At 36.5% G+C, this 22,950-nt stretch overlaps 1 protein-coding gene across 1 annotated transcript in view; it reads right to left on the reverse strand.

Moving 5' to 3' along the window:
• Window positions 1–271: 271 nt before the first annotated feature.
• PUDP (pseudouridine 5'-phosphatase) overlaps window positions 272–22,950 on the reverse strand; it is a 177,787-nt gene continuing 155,108 nt past the window's right edge. The window contains exon 4 of the mRNA XM_007500949.3: window positions 272–889. Coding sequence (XP_007501011.1) covers window positions 713–889 — 177 coding nt within the window. The 3' untranslated portion in view covers window positions 272–712. The remainder of the gene's footprint in view (window positions 890–22,950) is intronic.

Below are 22,950 nucleotides of genomic sequence, written 5' to 3' on the forward strand. Positions count from 1 at the left end.
ATATAATAAAAAAAAAAGTCCTGGTGAGCATCCTAAGACTCGGTTTAAATGACTTGTCCAGGGTAATAGAACTATTAAGTGCCAGGAGTGGGAAGTCAGGTCTTTCTGAGTCTACACCTAAAACTGGGTTAAACATTTTCATTTTATCCAAGTAAAAAATACTGAAGTAGAAAATATTCAGTGAAGTAGACAAGACTACAGTTTCAGGTAAAGGATTATCAAAGGATTATCATACAAGCATGTTATGTATAATAAAACAATTGAGAAAAAGTATTTTTAAAAGTTTATTTTTTTTGTAATAACAATTTGGCATTTGCTAAAATAAATCCTCTTCATCAATTTTAATATTTTCTAAGTCTAGACATGTTCTCTCTTTGGTAGGAAAACATAAGTCACAAGTAGCAGGGTATTTTTCAGATTAGTGAAATCAACTACTGATTATTCAGATGTTAATTATGATCTGCCCTTTGATTCATCTTGGCCATTTTCATTGTTTATTCTACCTCAAAGAGGTCAGGGCAAGATGAATTCATTGAAGTAGTTGGAAATTACAATACATGATAGGATGGGAAGAGTGACTAAATTATTGACTAACAAACTTTTTTAAATTACATGTTGACTTTCTTATCAGTTCCTCATTGAAATAGAAAAAAATTCAAGATAACAAGTAAGGGAATAATGCTACAAAACAGATCATCATTAGAATTATCTTTCAATCAAATGGTGGCAAACCAAATAACTCTGGCTTAAAGTCCTCCAGTGATTTCAGCACCAAAGTTGCCTTTCTTGTAAACTCTGGGTTTAATTGTTCATCTGGAACCATAACAACCTGCATTCCAGCTGCAAGTGCTGCCTCAACTCCATTTGGAGCATCTTCAAACACAAGGCACTATGAGGCAAAGAACAAGAACAAAAAGACAAATCAATAAGTTATTTTATGTAATGAGACATTTAAACTTAGTTTTTACTATCATCATCATCATCAGTCTTATCAACATCACCCCTACAATGCTCACAATTATTCCCAACATCACTACCACCATAACTATCATCATTGTCATCATCATTAGTTTGTCTTACTGGACAAAACATGACAGGAAAAACAATTGTCTAAGGAGTTGGTGAATATTGTTGTAAACAGGTTTTCAAGTTGTGGTAGGCTTTTCAGACATGTACTTTAATAAAGTTCTGGTAAGGACAAACATGACTAAAACCCTATTTAGCCATGTTAGATTGTGTTGGTAATTCTCAGTCAAAAACCTATTATATTAAAAAACAAAAACTTGTCTAATCAATAATTAAACATCATAGGCATGGGGAGGAAATGATGAAAATTTTATGTTTTAAAAATATAGAGTATTCTCAGGGCTGTTAATGTTTTATGTACTGTAGTTTGAAAATTAAATAGTTAGGGTGTTTTTGTTTAAAAATTCAGTTGCTGTGTGTGCCAGTGTTATACAACAAAAATCTCATTAACACAAAAAATTCAGTGCCTATGTGCAGCATTTGTTTTGGTTTATCATGTAAATCCATTTTATTATCTGGATTACTGACACAAAGGAATTTAAAAGCTCCTGTGCTTTTCTTCATTTAGAAATTCCCTTTTAGAATGATACTATATTCATCAGTAAGCTAGTAAATGTTCTGGGTAAATGTTTCTGTGAATTTCTGATTATAAACACACTTAAAACAGGAAACTGGCTACTGCCTATCATTTTGTAAGCAAACAAATGTACAACGAAATGTATTTTTCAATATCATCACCACTGTCTGGAAAAACTTGAAGGTAGAAAGGAAATTCAATGATCCTGTATACCACCCCAACACCTTCCCATTGTGACTTTCTCCATTGAGGTTTTCCTATATTGCAGGCCAGCATAAGAAATTAAATAGGAATGTTCCAAAAGCTTTACAGAAGTCACAGATAGTATGTGAAGGCCAGCAGATGACAAAGAAAAACGTTCAGAAACACAGAAATGCATAAAAAAGCATGGTACAGTATAATATTAATGCCTTTAACACCTTTTACATGGAAGGATTATTTGTACTTTTTTGGGCTCCATCTATAAAATGGGCACAATAAATATTTACAGTTTTCTTAAAGGGATATTATAAAGGATGAACTTCCATAAACCTGAAAGCACTATATTAATGTAAGCTAGGTTGACTTCTGTTGTCATTCATTCTCAATCCATTCTTTGTTTTTTAAATCCTTACCTTCCATCTCAGAATCAAAACTATGTATTGGTTATAAGGCCAAAGAGGCTAGGCAATGTGGGTTAAGTGACTTGTCCAGGGTCACACAAGCTGGTACATGTCTGAGGCCAGATATGAACCCAGGATCTCTCTAAGCCTGGCTTTCAATCCACTCAGCCACCTAGCTGCCCTCTTGTCCCTCTCTGTGACTCCATGGATCATACCATGCCAATGTTGTCCATGGGATTTTCTTGGCAAAGTTACTGAAATGGTTTGCCATTTCCTTCTTCAGTGGATTAGGGCAAACAGAGGTTAAATGACTTGCCTAAGGTCACATAATTAACACCCATCTGGCCATATCTGAACCCAAATTTGACTGATTTCAGGCCCAGCACTCTATCCCCCGAGTCAACTATCTGTTTCCTAGACTGACTAAATGCTTTTAAATAAGAGAGAATTTCTGACTGGTGTTAATTCCTTTCCTTGCCTCTAATTCCTGCCTTTGAAATTAGTGATGGAGAATTCATAAGCATTCTTCTCTTCAAATGATGCCTCCCACCTGATCGCTCCTAATAGCCACCCTCTCAGGAAATATATGAGCAAACTAACCGTGGGCCCTGGGCATCACCTTGAACGTCCCACTCTCTCTTGCACCCAATGTCTAGGTAATCTGTGGCCAAGAGGCAAGGACAGGAGTCACCCGTTGCTTCCCAACATCTCTGATTACACAGCACGGCCTTCTCTCCCTCCTCGATGACAGCAGGTACCTGCTAGTTGGTTTTCCTGCTTCGCATGAATCCCCACTCCAGTCCCTCCTTCCTTCATGTCTAATTGATATTCCTCCAGCACAGGTCTGAATGTCACACCAGGCCTCCCTTTCCCCACTTCAATCAACTCCAGGGGCTCTAATATCAAATACAAAGTTCTCTTTTGGTGGTTCCTGGCCTTGGAATATGCTCCACTTTACAGCTTATTCTTGTCGCTGCCCCATTTTTACCCCACTCCCCCAACCCCATCCAGTGACACTGGCCTCCTTGCTGTGAGGCTGGACATTTCACTGGTTACCCTCCTTGCTGCTATCCTCTCCCTCCTTCTCTGTCTCCGGGTCTTCTTATCTTCTGTCATGCCCCCATATACTTTAACACTCGGGACTTCCCTTTGCTGATTGTCTCTAATTTTCTTCTCAATACTGATTGTACTGTTGCTGGTATGTTGTCTCCCCCATAAAACTGTGTGTGAGCTCTCTGAGGGCAGAGATTATTGTTCTGTGTCCCCAGCACTTGGCATAGGGCCTGGTTCATTGTGGGTCCTTTAAAAATGCTGGCTGACCAGACCTAGAAATTTCATTTAAAGGCAGTGATGGGGGGCAAAGAACTCCAGAATTGGATCAAGAGAAATGAATTCAAATCCCAGGGCTATGCAAATGAAAACCTCTCTGATTTTCAGGTTCTCTATACAATGGAACCCAAATTATTCTGAAATCAGCTGCAGTTGAAAACAAAAGGAATATAACTGAGATGAAAAATGGAATGTATCTGTCAGAATTTTATAGTGCTCTACTGTTAATAGTAAGAAACCACTTGGATTAGAACAACTCTGAATATTATGTGAGGAAACTGTAATGGCACAAAAGATAAAATCAGGGGAAAAAATAGTTGAACTTTGCCAAAGAGGAAAGAAATTATGTGTTGGAGTTGTCATAATTTTAAAGGTATTTTTAGAGCCCACTTGTCAAGATATCACAAAAAGCAGAAGATTTCAAAAGTTGCACAAGATCATAGTCAGTACTTTTATATTTTATCTCCCCTCCACAAAAGTATCTACCGTTAGCAAATAATATATTTGCTTGCTTTCTGAACTTTATTAATTCTCTGTTAAAATGTTAGAAGACAAGGAAAATTTTTCAAAAATAATTTCTTACACTGGACCATATCTTGATGTTCATACCACTAACTGAAAGGTGTACATACTATAAAAACCACAAAATGTTTGTTGCTTATTGATTTCAAGAAAGCATTTTACTCAATGTAAGGAAGATGAGCTCGGTTGGACATCAGTGCTATAAAGATTAAAAATATATCATCAATAGTTAAAATATTATATTAAAATATTTTATCAATAATCATTAGAAATAAAGGAATAAAAAGGTAACAAAATAAAAAACCATGTGGGGGCAGCTGGGTGGCTAAATGGATTGAGAGCCAGGCCTAGAGATGGGAGGTCCTAGGTTCAAATCTGGCCTCAGACACTTCCCAGCTGTGTGGCTCTGGGAAAGTCACTTGACCCCCATTGCCTAGCCCTTAACACTCTTCTGCCTTGGAACCAGTGCACCATATTGGCTCCAAGATGTAAGGTAAGGGTTTAAAAAAAAATAAAATTTAAATTAAAAAAAAAGTAAAAAACCACAGGCCCATGGTTTTTCAGCCTATTCAAAATCCCTGCTTACCACCACATTCGCAACTCAGGAAGCCAAGAGGCTAAGACCAGCAGCCTCTGTGAATTTATCCCTCTGTCTACACGAAGTATGTAACAACAGGAAGTCAGTGAAATCCTGGGAAATGCAGTTTTTAGGGTAACAGATTTCCAATTACACAGTGCTAATGGTGCAAAGCCATTTACAATTGCAAAAGTCATCTCTCAAGTATTAGTATTTTTCACTTGAATCTATGTGGCTGTGAATCACAGAACACCACAATCTTAGAAAAATTAAAATTACACATACCTGCAATGATAATGAAAGGCCCAATTCTAGGTATGAGCATATAGAACACCCATTAATGTTCTTTAGTTTTCTCTTTTGTAAACTGGGGGTCTTGGTTTAGAGAGTTCTATAAGATCTCTTCCTGTCAAAACCTGATCCTTAAGTACAATATTAGTGATAAAAATCTGCAATTAGAAATAGAATAAAATGCCTTTTTATCAGGGATTCTTATTGGAAAAGGCAGGCCAATAATGTGGTGAAGAGATTGACAGGATGAATGGTATATTAATGTCACGAAGTACTAAAAGAAGTTAAGTCAACAAGCTTTGAATAAGTGCCTACTATGAGAGAGTCACTATGCTAAGCTCTGAGGATTCAAAGTTCTTAAGAAATTCATGGTTTAATGGGGGAGGATAACGTGTAGAAACAAGACACATACAGGATAAATTGGAGATAAATTTAGAGGGAAGGCACTAGTAAGGGAGATTGGGAAAGGTTTCTTGTAGAAGCTAGGATTTTAGCTGGGAGTTGTGTAAGGTAAGGAAGAGAGATGCCCGCCTGATTGACAGATGGGCCGGAGAAGCAGCAGAGGAAGGGGAGAGAATGCTTTAGGTTCTGAGGGCTGGCTGGAACTTTGAAGCTAACGGGCAGGAGGAGTTACTTCCAGCCTAGGAAGTGAAGAGGGTAGGTGGTTTTCTGGGAGTGGGAGTCAAGAGCCCATCCTGAGACCTGTCATCCTTCTGGGACCCCACTGAGACTGCCATGACAGCTACATCTCTTTTCAAAAAGATTTAGTTTGGACTCTTTCTGGCCGGAGCCAACTAGATTCTCCCCTTTGGGTCTCTTTTTCCCTTACCTTGTTTTCCTTAAGCTATATCACCAATTTTAGTTAACTTTAAGAGTAAGTTTAAGAAGCAGTTGGCAATTGGAAAGCCTCTGGCCTCCAGACTTTGAAAAGCCAATCTGCTAGGGCAACTTCTAGGGCTCCCCTTCACCCACTTTCCTTTACCCCCTCACACCTATGTCATTTGCCTACCACAAATAACTCAATAAATCCCTTTGGAAATATTTAGACTTTGGTTTTGGGTTTGTCTCAGGAATCAAACAAGGAGATTAGGTTTTTTACGAGGGGGTTGATTCCAACTCCTGAGATGCAATATCTCTGACCAAGGAAGGCATCACTCTTTCCTTGGCAGTTGATCCTATCTAACCCCCACCCCCGGGGGCTGGCAGTTGATGCCCTTTGGGAGGTAAGAAATCACAAGGGGTCATCTTATCTTACAAGGACAGTTTGGTCCTCAGGGGTGGTCACTTCTCTGTGAGAGACTCAGTGCCACTTCATTGATCAAACCTCTCTCCTGTCTCCTGTCCTCCATCTCACGAATAACATCCCTGTGGAGTCATTCCCTTTTCAAGGAGACCGGACTTGGCTTACCTCTCCCCATAAGTAATGGAGGAGAAAAACCAATCCCTTCAGCCTCCTTTGCCCCCTCTCCCCTCCCTCCTTCCATTCATCTCCTCCATTACAGTTGAAGAAAGCCAGGGAGCAGAAAGGAAGAGGGAATGGCATGGGTGACAGCCAGTGAAAATGCCTGGAGTTGGGAAATAGACTCCTATGTATTACTGGATAGATGCAGTATGAGGAAGGGAATAAGGTATAAAAAGATTGGAAAAGTTGGAAAGGGCCAGGTTGTGAAGGGCTTAAAATTCAGAAGTCTTCTAGTACATTTAGAAAGATTCTTTATGGAAAATATGGGAAAATATAAAGCACACTGGATATGAAGTTATAGAGGCTTTGATTTATATTCATGGATAGAACATAAATCTGACAAAAATTGGAGGTATCAGAATCAGCTGATTATTTAATAAATTCTTATTATCTCCAAGTGTTTGTCAAAGATGCCTCTTGGTTCCTATAATTTATCAAACTTTATTTTTGAAATGTCATTTCTCATAGTCTGTTGAAGCATTTTGATTTCTATCTGAAATAATTTCTGGAAAGGTTTTATTCCTCCTCTCCATGTTTATTCTGATCAGCTAAGTCATCAGAAATCATTTTAATTTAGTATTTTTTAATGAATCCCCTTTCAGTCTTTTGACATTGTGAACATGTTTTTTGAAGATTTGTGGTTGCTAGGCAGTTAGTTTTTTAAAATAAAAACTAAAGAGATCAATTGTACAATGATGCACACATGAAAGTTCTTCTGGAGAGAATGCTTATATACTATAAAATTCATATATAAATAGGTCAGTCATTAGTTAATTGGATAATGTCATTATAATAATAGCTAGCATTTATGTATATTATATTATGTATATGTATATGATATATGTATATGATATATGTATGTATATTATATTATATTATGTATATTATATTATGTATATTTATCTCATTTTGTTGTCACATGGGATATAGGTGCTATTGGTATGGGTAAAGATGAAAATACTAAGGCATAAAAGAAATTACTGCCCAGAATCACAGTTAATGTGTCTGAAACAGGCCGGAGTTCCACACACTGTGTCTCCTAATATTTAATTAGGAAATACTGAATTTTTCAATCATGACTATTACCTGAGGCCTTTCCTAACTTCAAATGCTGTTATAGTGTCACAGTGTTAACAAAGTATTAACAATTGAAAATGAGAAGGAAAATTATCAATAAATATATACAAAACAAGACCCAATGAAAACACTGTTCATTGTTCTTGATTCTGTGGGAAATTTTTCATTCTTCTTCTCATGTTATAAATGCATGCCATCAAGTGTGGTAGGAAGGATGAGACGAAACACCTGTGTGGGGTCAGGAGGGCTATTGAAGGTGACATCTATTTTTATATAGGGAAAGCAAGCTGGGGATTTTGCACAAGTTTCCACTTACACAATGAAGATAAATTATTGACAATGTGATCTCATTTACCTCATCAAGTCTACACAATAATTTCTATAGGTCATAAATCAATATATAACAGCCTAGCTTGGATTCTCAAGGAAAAAGGCATACGTCAGTGATTTCATAGGTGCACTAGGCAGAGGGAGGGGGGAAGAGCTTGAGGCCACATGCCTCAGAGTGAAAAGGTGAGATACATGCTAAACTTCAGCTGAGCTATGGCTTTGATTTATTGATTTATTGGGGTATACCTTTTCTACAGCTAAATGGAGTCTTTAGGCCTTCTAGCACTTTGCACATTGGAAGCCTCTGGCTGCCCTCACATGTCATCTGTATTAGTTTATGTTTACATTTTTGCCTACAATTTTCTATTACTGTTTTAAAAACTTAAAGCTTCAAAATCATGGGAGTATGGATATTTGAGCTAGTACACAATGCAAGATCAAAGGAGGTAATGTGAAAGAGCTTTGAGAAACATAAAACTCTTAACCTATTTAATATCGATTTAATTGCAGTCTAAATAAGGGTTGGAATTCTAAGTTTCACTGCAAGGAAGCATAACATAACAAGATATAGTCAGCAGAGAAAAAAATAAAATAAGATAGATTCATTGAGGAAAAATATTCGCAATAAGGAGCAACTAGGGATGATAGAAACTGGTCTGGTTTACTGTGGCTCTGTGTAAGAGGGTACCCAAACCAGCAATTCTAGTAGGTTTTTATAGGGTTCTTGACAGCATCAAGTAGGACCAGGTATTGGGGAAGAGGAAGAGGGGACAGGGAAGCTTGCCCTAGGGAGGGATGTGAATTCTGGCTAGGAAGAAATACATGGGGAATTGATAACTAATTGATATTCAAACTCCTGGCTTAAGAGTAGAAGGAAGAGGACAGAAGAAAAAGGAAGCAGGGATGGGAGAAGAGGTTTTAGACCACTACTGCAGATCTTATTTTGATAGGGTAATATAATTTCTTTTTCTGTCCCCCTAAAGGCACATTTCTTTTGAACTTGCTGATTATTATCAGGAGTACCCTCCTTCCCAGGTACCCATCTTTGCAATTTTAGTGTTATTTTTCACACCTTACTCTCATTCCTCTCAAATATCATCAATCAGTTCTAACTCATCAGCATCTCTCAAATATCATCAATCAGTTCTAACTCATCATCATCTCTCCTAAGGGTTCTCTTGCCCACCCTTGTTCAGACCTTCATCATTTTTTGCCTGGACAACTCTAGTTACTTTCTTATAGGTTTCCTTGTCTCAAGTAGCTATTTCCTCACGGATCAAATATAAATTCCTGTGTTTGGCACCATGTCAGTCTGTGATTCTTCAGACCTACACATACTTCCATGGACATTGCTTTGCTAAATGTTATTTCCCTGATTAGAACGTAAACTCTTTGAGGACAAGGATAGCCTCTTTGTATCTGTATTCCCAGCCTTTAGTTCTGTGACTGGCACAGAGTAAATGCTTTATCTTTCATTTATTCATTGAAAGCTCTTCATAACAGCTCCTTTCTGTCTTCCAGATCATCTTATACAGCTCTATCTTCCCTCTCAGTGCCTTTACTGGCTATTCCTTGGACATGGAATGGTTTTGCTCTGTCTTCCAATACTTAAGAATCTTTCTTAGGTCTTGATCAATGACACATATAAAACGCAGAGGAATTATGCATTGATTATGGGAGGGGGGGTTGAAGGAGGGGAGAGAAAGAACATGAATCATGTAACCATGGGAAAATATTCTAAATTAATTAATTAAATGAAAACTTTTTAAGACTAAAAAAAAAAAAGAATCCCTTTCTTCATACTCAAGGTATATTAGACCTTCCCTGATGCCTCCAGATGCTAGTGTCTTCTCTCAGCAATTACCTTTCATCTACTCTGTATCTTGTATATCTCTATTTTTGTCTCTGTCTGTCTGTCTGTCTGTCTGTCTGTCTATCTATCTGTATTTCCCCACTCATTAGATTATAAGCTCCTTAGAGCAAGGTGATTATGACACAGCACCATATTTAACAAATGAGAGAGCCTAACAAAAGATGTTGCTTTTCCTTCATACCTTTTCCTCAGTCAGTGCCTAGAATATAATAAGCACTTAATCAATCCTTGTTGATTGACTGATTTGTATGTTCACTACTTAGGACAATGCATGGTAGTAATAATGTTTATTCAAACTATTAAATTTTCAAATTTGAATTGTTCTTCCTTTCCTTTTTGTATTAACTTTTGGGGGGTTGATTTGCCCTAACATACCTATGTGCAAAACTATAATTTATTTAAAAATATTATCAATTTTCCCAATTTAAATTTTCTTAAGTTATTTATAAATTTGGCTTGATTTCTCTAAGGGCACACAGGCTTGGGTCCAGTAGGAGGCATCAGAGGCATTTTCTGAATTATAGAGTTAATTTGACTATTTTCAAATAGTCACTTTATTTAATTTACAGAATACACAATTCTTATGTAGAACACCAAGTAGATTGTATGATAAAATATGGTTATTATAATTTACTTCAAAAAAACAGTGAATGTTCCTTATTGCAGTTTTCTAATCTTCATGACTAGCACAGTAAAATCGAATTTAACAAGCATTTTGATATATGTCATTTTTTGAAGGAGCCTTCTTATGATATTTTAAAAAATACAAGCATTAATATGGCATTCTGAAAGAGTCTTCACTGGTTTATACAGAGGCACGAGTGACTTCCACATTGACTCAAAATTCATTGGATAAGGGAAGCTGACAATTATTGTAGAATGCTATACTCATAAGGAAAAAGCTTGACCAATTCGCTGGAACTAGAGGCAATTAAAACTATTAATTACCAGAGAAGGCAGGCAAATGACCCATAATTATGTTAGATTTAATGTGACAGCAAGATGCATCAGGTCTCCTTTCAGTCTTTCTCGCTATTGATACCTACTGAATATGACACAGCACCATATTTAACAAATGACAAGAGCCTAACAAAAGATCACAAACAAAATGAATTTTTCCCTTGTCCACACAACCAAACAGTGCAGTTTGATACATAAAAATAAAGCAAAACAATGCTTCCTATGTTTATTGTAAGGCAGTGTTCCTGTAAGGAAACATTTAAAATATTCAGCTGATGGTTTCTTACTTTTCACTTTGTCCTCAAAGCTCACATTAGTGTTCAATAATTATCTCTAAGGTTACTATTATTTATTATTTTCAGGGTTACTCTAATATGTGTTTGTTTCTGGCAATGAATCAGAAAAATCTGAGCAAAGTGCATCTGCTATATTTTTCAAGAGGCAATCTGATCTTAAGTGTAAATGCTAACTTTAATTAAAAATACTTAAAACAAATAAGCAAATGAGGATTCTCTCATTTACAACTTAAAAATGGCTGCCCTAATTTTCTACTACAAATAACTATCTAATTTCAGTAAGCTGCTAATCACATGCCATCTGCATACCTTTTAGCTTGAATTCTAAAAGTACAAAAAGAATTCAATATCATGTAGATCAATGATGATATAATAGGATTTTAAGGTTGATTGTCCAGCCTACTAGTTTTAGAAATCAGAAGTAATCAGTCCATGAAATTAAGTATTGTACCTATATTTAAGTAAACCAAGCCACATGAAAAGCTTCATTTTTATACATTCTTACATATACATAGCGATTAGGAACTCTATCATGTATATTATAAGATTAAAAGATTTTAGAAGTGAGGGGAAGGTAAGTGGCTCAGTGGATTGAGAAGGGTCTAGAGATGGAAGGTCCTGTGTTCAAATCTGATCTCAGACACTTCCTACCTTTGTGACCCAGGACAAGTTATTTAACCCCTACTGCCTAAACCTTTACTGCTTTTCTGTCTTGGAACCCAGGGCATAGTATTAAGATGGAAGGTAATGGTTTTTAGAAAAATTTAAGAGTTGAAAGAGATCTTTCAAGTTCATCCTGTCTGACGCCTCATTTTATAGAAGAGAAAATTGAAGGCAATATATTTGAAGTTACCTGCCTGAGGTTAGTAAGTTAAATGGCAGGGTAGAATTTCAAATAGAAATTCTAACTCTAAATCAAGTACCCTGTCGACCATATCATGTTGCTTGAACCCCAAAACTTCTCAACCCTTGAATGCAAATATTACAAGTATTGTTATTCTCATTTTCCAGTGGCACATCTCTTATTTTACCTTTTCATTCATATAGATCATGCCTTCCCTACAATTTCTAATCTTGTGTGCCTCATAGTTTTCTATACATTCTTCACAGAAGATCTTCTCAAAAAGTTGAAGATGTTTCAATGGTTCAGGTGTCCCAAGGTATGACCCTTCTCATTTTGGCTACATAATTGACCAGCATATTTTTTCAGTTATTTATAATCGTTTATGTTTCTCACTATTTCTTATATACAAATCCTCACTAGTAACATGTTTTAGTTTACTTATTTATTACACGTACCCTATGTCTTTCCACTGGCCTATTGGGCTATTTCTACTCTGAGCCCTCCTGAAATTATGGTGTTTCATGACAACTAGCCATAGACCACCACCAGAAGGTACCTCAAAAATACTGTGGTAGAAGAGGAAGCCAGAGGTATCAGTTCATTGAAAGCAATGGGCAATTTTCCAAACCAGATCAATAAAATTTCCTAAGAAGAGATACTCAATTCTGGGCTAAACCAACTCTCTATTGGCTAACTATCTAAGAAATGCATTATAATGGACTTTCTAATTTAATTAAAAAAAAAAAAGATTAAGCCACGAGCAGAGCCCTGAGCGCTAAGTAGTGGGGTTGTGTGTGTGTGTGTGTGTGTGTGTGTGTGTGTGTGTGTGTGTGTATGTGTGTTTTCTCTGAAAACACTAATGAGCCTTGTGCAGAATCTACAAGACAGATACACACACACTTCCCAACCATCATTTCTAAACCAAAGCTTAGAAAATTTTAATCCAATCTCACTCTTCTTCTATGTCCCTTTTATATGTTGCCTTCTCTATTAGAATATAAACTCCCTGAGGGTAGGGAATGTCTTGCTTTCTTGTATTTATATCCCCAAGTCTTAGTACAGTTTTTGGCACCTAACAAGCCTTCAATAAATGTCTTATCATATGTCCCAGATCTATATTCTAACTCTGAGTTTCAGAATATCACAATGACAAAATGGTCATTACAAACTAGATGTTTCACATATCTCAAATTCAACATGTTCAAAAAAATACTTATTTATTGCCTTCTTGCTCTGAACCCTCCTGTTTTCCAGGGCAGTGATTTTTTTATATCCTTTGTCATATATTTCTTCAATGGTCAGATTATATTCTAATATTTCCTGCTGTATCATGAAGTCACTGATTTGTTTTCTCTAGTCTAGTTTTCAGGATGTCAATTACTACAGTTTTACCTCTTTTTCTTCTAATATATTTATATTTTTTCTATTATTCTTAGCAAAGCTTTAGTTTCATGTTTTATCTGCTAATTTCTTCTAGATATTCATATAGTACATTTTTTCTTTGAAGTTTCTATTTATAGTTGTTTCAGAGTTGTTCTTTCTCCCTCTAAGCATTAATTAATCAATTAATTTCTATTATCTACTATAATTTTTATACTGCTTGGTGTCTTCTTAGCTTGTTCATTTCTCTAGCTGTAGTTATCAAATTGGGATTTTGTGCCAAGATCCGAGTAAATAATCTTACTTGATCCTATGCTGCTTTCCACCTGGAGGATTAGGCACCCTCCTCTAAATCTATGAGGTTCAGAGCACTGGATCTTTGGAACTCTTTATGGTGTCTTAGGAGAGAATGGAGAGTCCCAGGAATCTTCTAGTTGACATGCTCTATTAGCTGTTGACACTCGGGGTGGCTTTTGTGAGTTCCTTGATCTTGGGAATTTGTGATCAGTCTGGGTTTCTTCCTAGAAAACTCTCAGCTCTTTCTGCCCTGGAACACAGTTTTACCTAGCCACTCAACATGCTACTGGTTTGTTTGTCTGATGTAGCACTAGCTTTGCAAGGCACTTTTTTATTGCCTATGGGTTTTTGGCTTTTTTTTTTCCCTTTTCAATTCTGTGATGGAAGAAGACACTGTAGTTTCTCATTAGATCTTTTAAAAGCTTTACTTTGGTGTGAATTTTGGTTTTTTGTTGGAGTAAGTATCTGGACACTGGACAATCTGCTTCTGTTGTTCACGTAGCCAACTTGGTCAGAAGTATTTACTGTGGCTTTTTAACAAATATAATACAAGACTTTAACCTTTGGCAGGTTCAGTCTAGTCCTTGGCCTTGAAAGGGCTTAAGAAGCTAACTGAAGAGATATAAATAAAATATAAATTATGACATAAGGCAATATCAAATGAATAGTGCAGATAATAGGGTAAAGAAGGAAATATTCATTAAAGAGCTGTTTGCCAAGGAAGATTTCATAGAAGACAAGGGAGCATTCAAAGCATGGCAGGTGGAAATGAACATAACATAGTTGATGGAGAGTAAGTAATCCAGTTTATCTTAAGTGGATGTGTGGTAGAGGAAAAAAAGAGGGGGCAATAACACTGAAGAATTATGTAAGAAAATTTCCTGGAAAAAGTTAAAATCTGTTTGGCCTGAGAATTACGTAAGACACTGGACAATAATAATAAGTAACACTGTAAAGTGCTTTATGACATAGGCACTGTACCCCAGAAACCCAGGCCAACTATTATCAGGGAAACTCCTTTGCTTTGCATCCTTGTGACTCTTAACCTAGAAACACCCTATGACCCCACCTAGGCTCCTGAGATTTACCCTCTTTTGTCCTCTAGACTTAAGATGGACAAAGAGATGAATCTTTATGCCTCTAGGCAGACCCCAGTCAGAGGACCAACTCACCCCATCAAATGCCTGAGGGACTAATACTAATTCTGTTCTAGTCCACACCAGGACATAGCATCTAAAAGGGGTAAAATCCCCAGAACTGATGTCATCTGGGGGACAGCCTTTCCATCCTTGCTGTCCCCATGGGGGAACAGCCTTTCCTTTCATGCTATCCTCCCAAAGAACTGCTCCCCATCTTGCTGTTCTACCTTGCTATCCTCCTGGGCACTCTCAACATTACTTTCTAAATTAATAAATCTCTTTTTTGTTTTTAAGCTAAGTTTTGGAGTCTTGCATGTTTGCAAAAGGTATCCTTCCCGAACCCCAAGGGTATCCTTCCCACCCATAACATTTTATATGTTATTTCATTTGCTCATGAGTATAAGGTAGCTATCAGAGGTATTATTATCCCCATTTTACAGATAAAATAAATGAGATTCACAGAGTTCAAAAGACTTGCCCAGTCACACAGATAATTAATGTTTAAGTCAAGATTAAAATCCAGGTCTTTAATTATTCTAAGTCTAATGCTTTTTCCATTATACTACATTGCCTGTCAATAAGATGTGTGATAGAGATTACACAAATGGGAGAGAAAGGACTTCTTTATAAAGGGGAAATTTCAAGGAACAAGTGAGGCTTGATTAGGTTCTCTAGAATATGAATTGTATAGGTAGAGAAGACAATGGAAGTCACTCTGGGTAGGTGAAAGAGCATGAGTTTGGAAGTTCAAAAGTGGAAATAAAAATGATGTACTTACAGAATAACTTATAGCTTGTGTCAACATGGAATTTAGGAATCCCAAACTTGTGGCCTAGTGGGATCTGATGAACCCCAAGTTTCAGGACTAGCTTGTAGATTTGGAGACCCCAAAGCTTGTACTTGTTCCCTGTTCCCATGTGAATCTACCCAGAAGGGAATCCCAGGTTAGAAGTTTCAGACTGAGTGGGGGACCTTCAGGGAAATGACAATCCTGGTTGGGTAAGATAAGCCTATGCAAAAGAACCCTCTTTGTTTTAGGTAGTCTCCCCTATTGTATTGGAACCTTTCCCAGGAAAAATCCACATCTGAGCAGGAACCCTCCTTCAGTATCTATTGTAGGCAGCCTCTTCTCTCTTACCCTAGCCTCTAGCTATGATTCTTTTCCCAAGCTTGACTATATCCTGTTCAAGTAGTTCGAACACTCCCATTTCCTTGTCCCTATAGTGATGTCAATCATCTTTCCCCTGGATTTCCCAAATGGTATATAGGTTCCCCAAGTTTTTTTGTTCCCTGGAATCCATCCTGAGTTGGTGGCACTCCCAGGGGTCAGTGACCAGGGCGTCCAGACTCTGTGCAGTCTCAGGAAGAAGCTCTATTGTCGTAACTTAGTAGCGCTGAACTTTTTCTTTGATTAAAGAGTGATTTTGACTATTTAATTTTCTGTGTTTTTTTTCTAGTTCACACTTAGCTGGAACAGAAGATGTTTATTAGAAAAAATGATTCAAAGATTGGGATCATAGTTTTAAACTGGATTGCAGTTTAAGAGTTCATTCACCCAGTTCTATTCCCTATTATAAAAAGTAGGTAAATGATAAAAGAATCAGAACACAGAAATGATACTCTATCCATAAAAGTCTCTTTAGAGGATGGGGGGAAACCAAGGCATTTGGATAATCTTTAGGCTTTTACAACGATCACCAGGACAAGTTGTGACTGATAATCATATTCTAGTTCACAAATACGATAATTCTAGCTAAGGATTGTGTAATATTCAGTCAGGACTTGGGTGATTAAAATACCAAAGTACTTTTTAAAGTTCTAGAAAAACTTACTTAAAAATTTCTTTTCAATGGAAAAAAATTTAAAATAAGGTAAAGTGCTAAACAAAGTCACAGGAATGCATAATAATTTAAGCTAAAACCCTTAAAACTCCAGAACTTCCATTCCTGCATATTTCTTAGTCTGGAACATCTCTCTGTCATGCAGGTCCCCCTGTGAGTTCTTCTTGGCGCTATTTTGAAAAGGGGGTCAAGATCAGGCAAACATCATTCTTCTCTTGGCCTTGCCTTTGATTTTCCAGACTCCAATACTGTATTGCTAATGGTATCTCTAACTCCTCCTTCCCCCAGCACCACCCTATCTATGAGTCATCTTCAACCATTAGAAAACAAGCTTATTGATGGTAAGGCCTGTTTCTTTCTTTATGCTTGTACTTTTATCCTCAGTATTTACCACAGTGCTCGGTACTTAATAAATACTTCTTGCCTGGATTTGCCTATAATGCAAAGTGTAGATTTACATTGATTATAAACTTTAAAAGGAGGGTGTTTGATACTATCTTATGATCCATTCTAATTTTGGGGGGAAGAACAGTAAGTTATAATTCCTTTTTTAATTTAAAAGAAAAGGAAATTGTGGTATATGTTGGTGATGGAATACTATTGTGCTAAAAGGAATAATAAAGTGGAGGAATTCCATGGAGATTGGAACAACCTCCAGGAAGTGATGCAGAGCAAAAGGAGCAGAACCAGGAAAACATTGTACACAGAGACTGATACATTGTGGTACAATCAAATGTAATGGACTTCTTCATTAGTGGCAATGCAATGTCCCTGAACAATCTGCAGGGATCTAAAAAACACTATCCTCAAGCAAAGGACAAACTGTGGGAGTAAAAACACTGAAGATAAGCAACTGCTTGACTACAGAGGTGGAAGGGACAGGAATGAGGAGAGACTCTAAATGAACACCCTAATACAAATATAAATGGGTTTGAATCAAAGACACATGTGATACCCAGTGGAATTGTGCATTGGCTAGGGAAGGGGTGGTGGGAGGGGGGGGAGGAAAAGAAAAGGATCTTTGTTTCCAAGGAATATTGTTTGAAAATGACCAAATAAAATAATGTTTAAATTTAAAAAAAAAGAAAAGGAGAAAGGTAAGTGAATGCTGAGATAGATCACTGAAGTGAATACTTTAGAACATAGCATAGTTGGCAAGAATGAGGGGAGAAATTGTAGAGACAACAAGAAAGATAAAAAATGTTAGGTCATTGTTTTAGAATGCTGAAGAAGTCTAAGGAAGGAGGACTAACCAACAGGATGGATGTGGTTTCAGCCTTGTGAATAAGAAAAATATAAAATAAGGACTGTAAAACAAAAGGATAGGGGAAAATGAATAAGCCTTTCAACTTCTTTAGTTAAAAAGTAAACAAGGTTGTAATAAGAAAAAGGAAATGACCTATTGTTCTGAGCTCTTTGACACTGTGCTGATTAGCATTTTATTGGTTTTTATTTAAAAAATAAAGCTTTTCTGCTGATTCATCTCATTTACTTAAAATATCTTAATGCAAGGAGCCTACTCAAATAGGTTTTGGGTGAATTGTCCTACATGACTAAATTCTCAAGCCTGATATGTCAACATTTTTCTTTTAAGGGCATAAAGATATTTTTAAGCTATCAGATTTGCTTTCAAATAATATTTTCTCCTCACATTCTAGATTGAGCCGTTCTATATTAAAAACAGTAGTGAATTGCTTATATAGTGGCTTTTTTCTCTTTTTAATATTACCTTTCCAATAATTTAAGATGATTATCTTAAATGAATGGTTGACATAAGCTTTTCTATTTTCAAAGACAATCAGCTAGGCAAGTAGTTATCAATGGAACATTCCCTGGTCCAACAAAGTTATTAAGAGGAACTGCCTCCTTTCATTTTACAAATTTGGGCTTATTCTTCTCAGAAAGAATAGATATTTACATTATTCTAACTTTTATAATTTAGTAATGTTGCTATCTGTTCTCTACAGACAGAAACAGAGAACTGAAGAAATGGAGAAGGAAAAGATGTATTTTAATACAAACATTTTTTGTTTAAAAAATAGCTTAGGGGGGGGCAGCTGGGTAGCACAGTGGATTGAGAGCCAGCCCTAGAGACCGGAGGTTCTAGGTTCAAATCTGGCCTCAGACACGTCCCAGCTGTATGACCCTGGGCAAGTCACTTGACCCCCATTGCCTAGCCCTTACCACTCTTCTGCCTTGGAGCCAATACACAGTATTGACTCCAAGATGGAAGGTAAGGGTTTAAAAAAAAAACTAGCTTAGGGTTCTTTGTTTATCACTAACCTTGTGTCCTTGGATTGCTCAGATTATCCTGTCTCTGTTCAACCACACTTTTTTGACAAGAGCTATGTGCTTATTTACCTAAAGTTCAGACCTTTACCATTAGACATAGTTAGACTACCAAAATTAAACACTTCCCATCTGGCCAAGACAGCTAGGAGTGTCCTTTCATAGATCAAGATATAAGAACCATCTAATTCAGCCCCTGACTTCATGAAATCACATATTGTAGGACAAAGTGGAGAGAAGTAAGAGAAGAACCTTATAGTTCATGTAAGGAATCGATACTCCTTGCTGAGAAGACGAAATACCTACCTTTGGGTTGTACTTAACTCTGAGACATTTGGTCTTAGATGATTTACACTGGTAAGGAACAATGACAAGCTCCAAAACTTGAGATAGTGTTCACTCCTCTGAAAACCTGAAATAATATATCCATCTTGGAGGTGTCTAGAGTTACCCCATAGATTTTTCCTGACCATTTGAGACTAAGAATGAGTTAATTTCATTTTTTAAACTTTTATCCCATTCAAACTGGCTACCGATACATAACTTTTGAAGAGTTGTTTTTGATTCCTCTAGTACTGCCAATGATTTACCACAAAAGGTATCCAGCTAGAAAGCATTTTCTAAGTAGCAGAGAAGACCAATAAACCTTCTAAATCTCAATTCAGAAGTACATACTTAAACAAAAAAGTTAAGGTGTGGAGGGGAAAAATGTACAGATCATATTCAGTAAACATGTTTCCTGTGTCATTGTGAAGACTGGATTTAGCTCTCCCCTGACTGTAACAATGAAGGTACTTAGCTCTTCCTTTATTATGAAGATTACATTGTAATGCCATCTATTTTTATATCTTAATCCCCAAAGTGTAAACCCAGCATTTAAAGTAGATCTACCCATTTTAACCACAAAAAGTTATGAACTAACTACAAACGGGTGTGAACTAACCACAAAAATGTATGAACACCCATTTCATACATTGAGTGGGAGGTTTGTGACCCACATGTGAAAGAGTCCTAGAGAGGAGCATCTGCTGTGATTGGTAGATTTAGGGGAGGTGACACAAGAGAAAAAGGTCTTTAAAAAGTGGAAACAGAGACACAGATTAATCAGTCACTTGTAGCTGGACTGGAAGACAGTCACTTGGAACTGGAGGGAAGACAGACACTTGAGGAGAGACTGGAAGACAGACACTCAGACTTAGATTGGCTGTGGAACTGGACCCCTGGAGGAACTGCAGGAGACCTCTCTCGGACTGCTTCCTTTTAGAAGGTCATCCTGGTGAATGTAAAGGCTGACTTAGTTCCTTGTCCTTTGTAGAGATGTGAACCTCCAAGAAAATCTCAATCTCTCTCTCTCTCTCTCTCTCTCTCTCTCTCTCTCTCTCTCTCTCTCTCTCTCTCTCTCTCTCTCTCTCTCTCTCTCTCTTTCTCTCTCTCTTTCTCTCTCTCTTTCTCTCTCTCTCCTCCCTCTCTCTCTCTCTTCTCCCTCTCTCTCTCTCTCCTCCCCCCCCCTCTCTCTCTCCTCTCTCTCCTCCCTCTCTCTCTCTCTCTCTCTCCCTCTCTCTCTCTCTCCTTTTCTCATTTCCTTAATATCTTCCCCCTACTGTAAAATAAACTACCATGAATTTCATTTACTTGAGTAATTCATTTTGGGATTTAGAAATTAAATCCCTGGCAACCACCAATTACATATTCAATTCCAACCACAAATAAAAATGAACAGTCATAGAAATTCCTTTAAAAAACCCTAATCTTTTGCTGTGGAGTCACTATTGAGTACTGGATAAAAGACAGAAAAGTGGTAAGGGATCAGCAATTGGGGCTATGTGTCACACATGAGGTAATACACCTTGGAAGTATCTTTGAACCCAGAGACTTCCCATCTCCTTGCCTAGAACACTATCCACTGCACCACTTGGCTGCCCCATGTGACTTCAAACTTGCAAACATCAAGTTGAACTGTTAACATAATAAAAGAATCCCTACAGCAATGATCAATTAATCAAAATACATTTTTAAATGCTTACAACAATATATATCTAAGAAGCATTTATTCTGCCTTAGCTTGAAAATATTTAATGAGAAGGAATCTACAACCTCCCAAGGCAGCCAGTTCTACTTTAAAATAGTTCTACTGATAATTAAGATTTTCTTGATATCATGTCTAAATTTATCCACTGACAACTTCTATCAATTGTGTGTATTTCTGTTTTCTGGGGCCAAACAATACATTTATTCCATTTTCTACATGACTTCTTTTTAAAAATATGGCTTCCCTAAGCTTTCTCCAGGCTAAATATCTGTAGTCTCTTTAACTGATCCTCAGATGGCACAGCTTCAGTGAATTTTGCCATTCTTATTGCCTTCATCTGGAAGCTTTCATTTCCAAAGATACGTGGCTTAAATGGGTTCCAATGTAATCCAACCAGGGCAGGGTACAGTTTCCTATTTCTGGAAACTATGCCTCTCAATACAGCCTAATATCTAATTGACTTTTGGCAGCAATATCATACTATTGATTCCTACTTGAACTATGCCAGAGAAACAAACTGGAGTGTGTTCTCAGGTAGACAATTAGGATGAGAGGACAAGGGGAAAAAAAACAATAATTCAAAATAATAAAAATAATAAAAAAATAATAATTCAATAAAAACTCTGAAGGTGATTAACTTGAAGAAAAGATACAGGGTGGACAAAAATATAAGTAGTTATAGGATGATAAGGAGGAAAAGCAATTTGACTTGTTCACTTTGGTCTCAGGGCAGAATTAGGTAAAGAATAGAAATTACAAAGAGGTAGATTTTAGCTAACATAAGGATACACTAACAATCACTTCTCCAAAAGTGGAATGGACTACTCTGGGAAGGAGTAGGTTTCACATCACTTCATGTTTATATATGAAGGCAGGATAACCCGTCATCAAGAAGAATGCAAAGCAATATAAAATAAATCCACATAAATCAACATTTTTATGTTACCAAAAAAGTCCCAGAAGCAAGAGATAGAAAGAAAGAGAAATTCCATTAAAAATAATTGTAGATGATATAAAATACTTAGGAGTCTACCTACCAAGACAAAAACACAAAATATATGAACATAATTACAAAATATTTTTCACATAAGTCAGATTTTAAACCAATGGAAAAATATTCATTCCTCATGGGTAGGCTGAGACAATAATAAAAATAAGAATTGTGCCTAAATTAGTTTAGTTATTCAGTGCCACACCAAACTACCAAAAATTATTTTACAGAACTAAGAAAAATAATAACAAAATTCATCTGGAAGAACAAAAAGGCCAAGAATATCAAGGAAATTAATGAGGGAAAGGAGGGAGAATGAGATTGAAGGTTCCCAGCTCTACCAGATCTAAAACTGTATTATAAAGTGGTAATCATCAAAACAATCTGGTACTAACTTAAGAAACAAGAGTAGTGAGTCAGTGGACTAGATTAGGTACCCAATATTCAGTAGTAAATGGCCAAAGTAATCTGTCTATTCTTTGATAAACACAGATTGCTTTTGTGACAAGAACTGCTTGAATTTTCAAAATAGTTGGGAAAATTGGAAAGCAATGTGGCAGAAAACAGATATTGACTAACATCTAATACCATATTCCAAGATAAAGTCAAAACAGGAACATGATTTAGACATAAGGGGTGATACCAAAAGCAAATTAGGGGAGTATGGAAAAGTTTATATGTTGGATCTATGGGAAAAGGGAAAAATTTATGACCAAGAAAGAGATAAAGAACACTACACTATCTAAAATGGATAATCTGGATTGTAGTAAAAGCTTTTGAGCAAATAAAACCAATGTAGTCAAGATTAGAAGTAAAACAAAAGGTTGGGGAAAATAATCTTATAGCAAGTGTCTCTGATAAAGGCCTCATTTCTCAAACATATAGATGATTGAATCTAATTTATAAGAAAACAAGTCATTCTCCAACTGATAAGTAGTCAGATGATCTGAACAACCTGTTTTCAGATAAAGAAATCAAACCTATCTCTAAATAAAAAATGGTTTAAATTACTACTTATTAGAGAAATGACAACTGTCATTCTCGGTCACCGAGAGACTACCACTATACTATACTATACTATACTATACTATACTATACTATACTATACTATACTATACTATACTATACTATACTATACTATACTATACTATACTATGCTATGCTATACTATACTATGCTATGCTATACTATACTATACTATACTATGCTATGCTATAC

The sequence above is a fragment of the Monodelphis domestica genome, chromosome 8 (genome assembly GCF_027887165.1).
Source record: "Monodelphis domestica isolate mMonDom1 chromosome 8, mMonDom1.pri, whole genome shotgun sequence".
Taxonomy (NCBI): Eukaryota; Metazoa; Chordata; class Mammalia; order Didelphimorphia; family Didelphidae; genus Monodelphis; species Monodelphis domestica.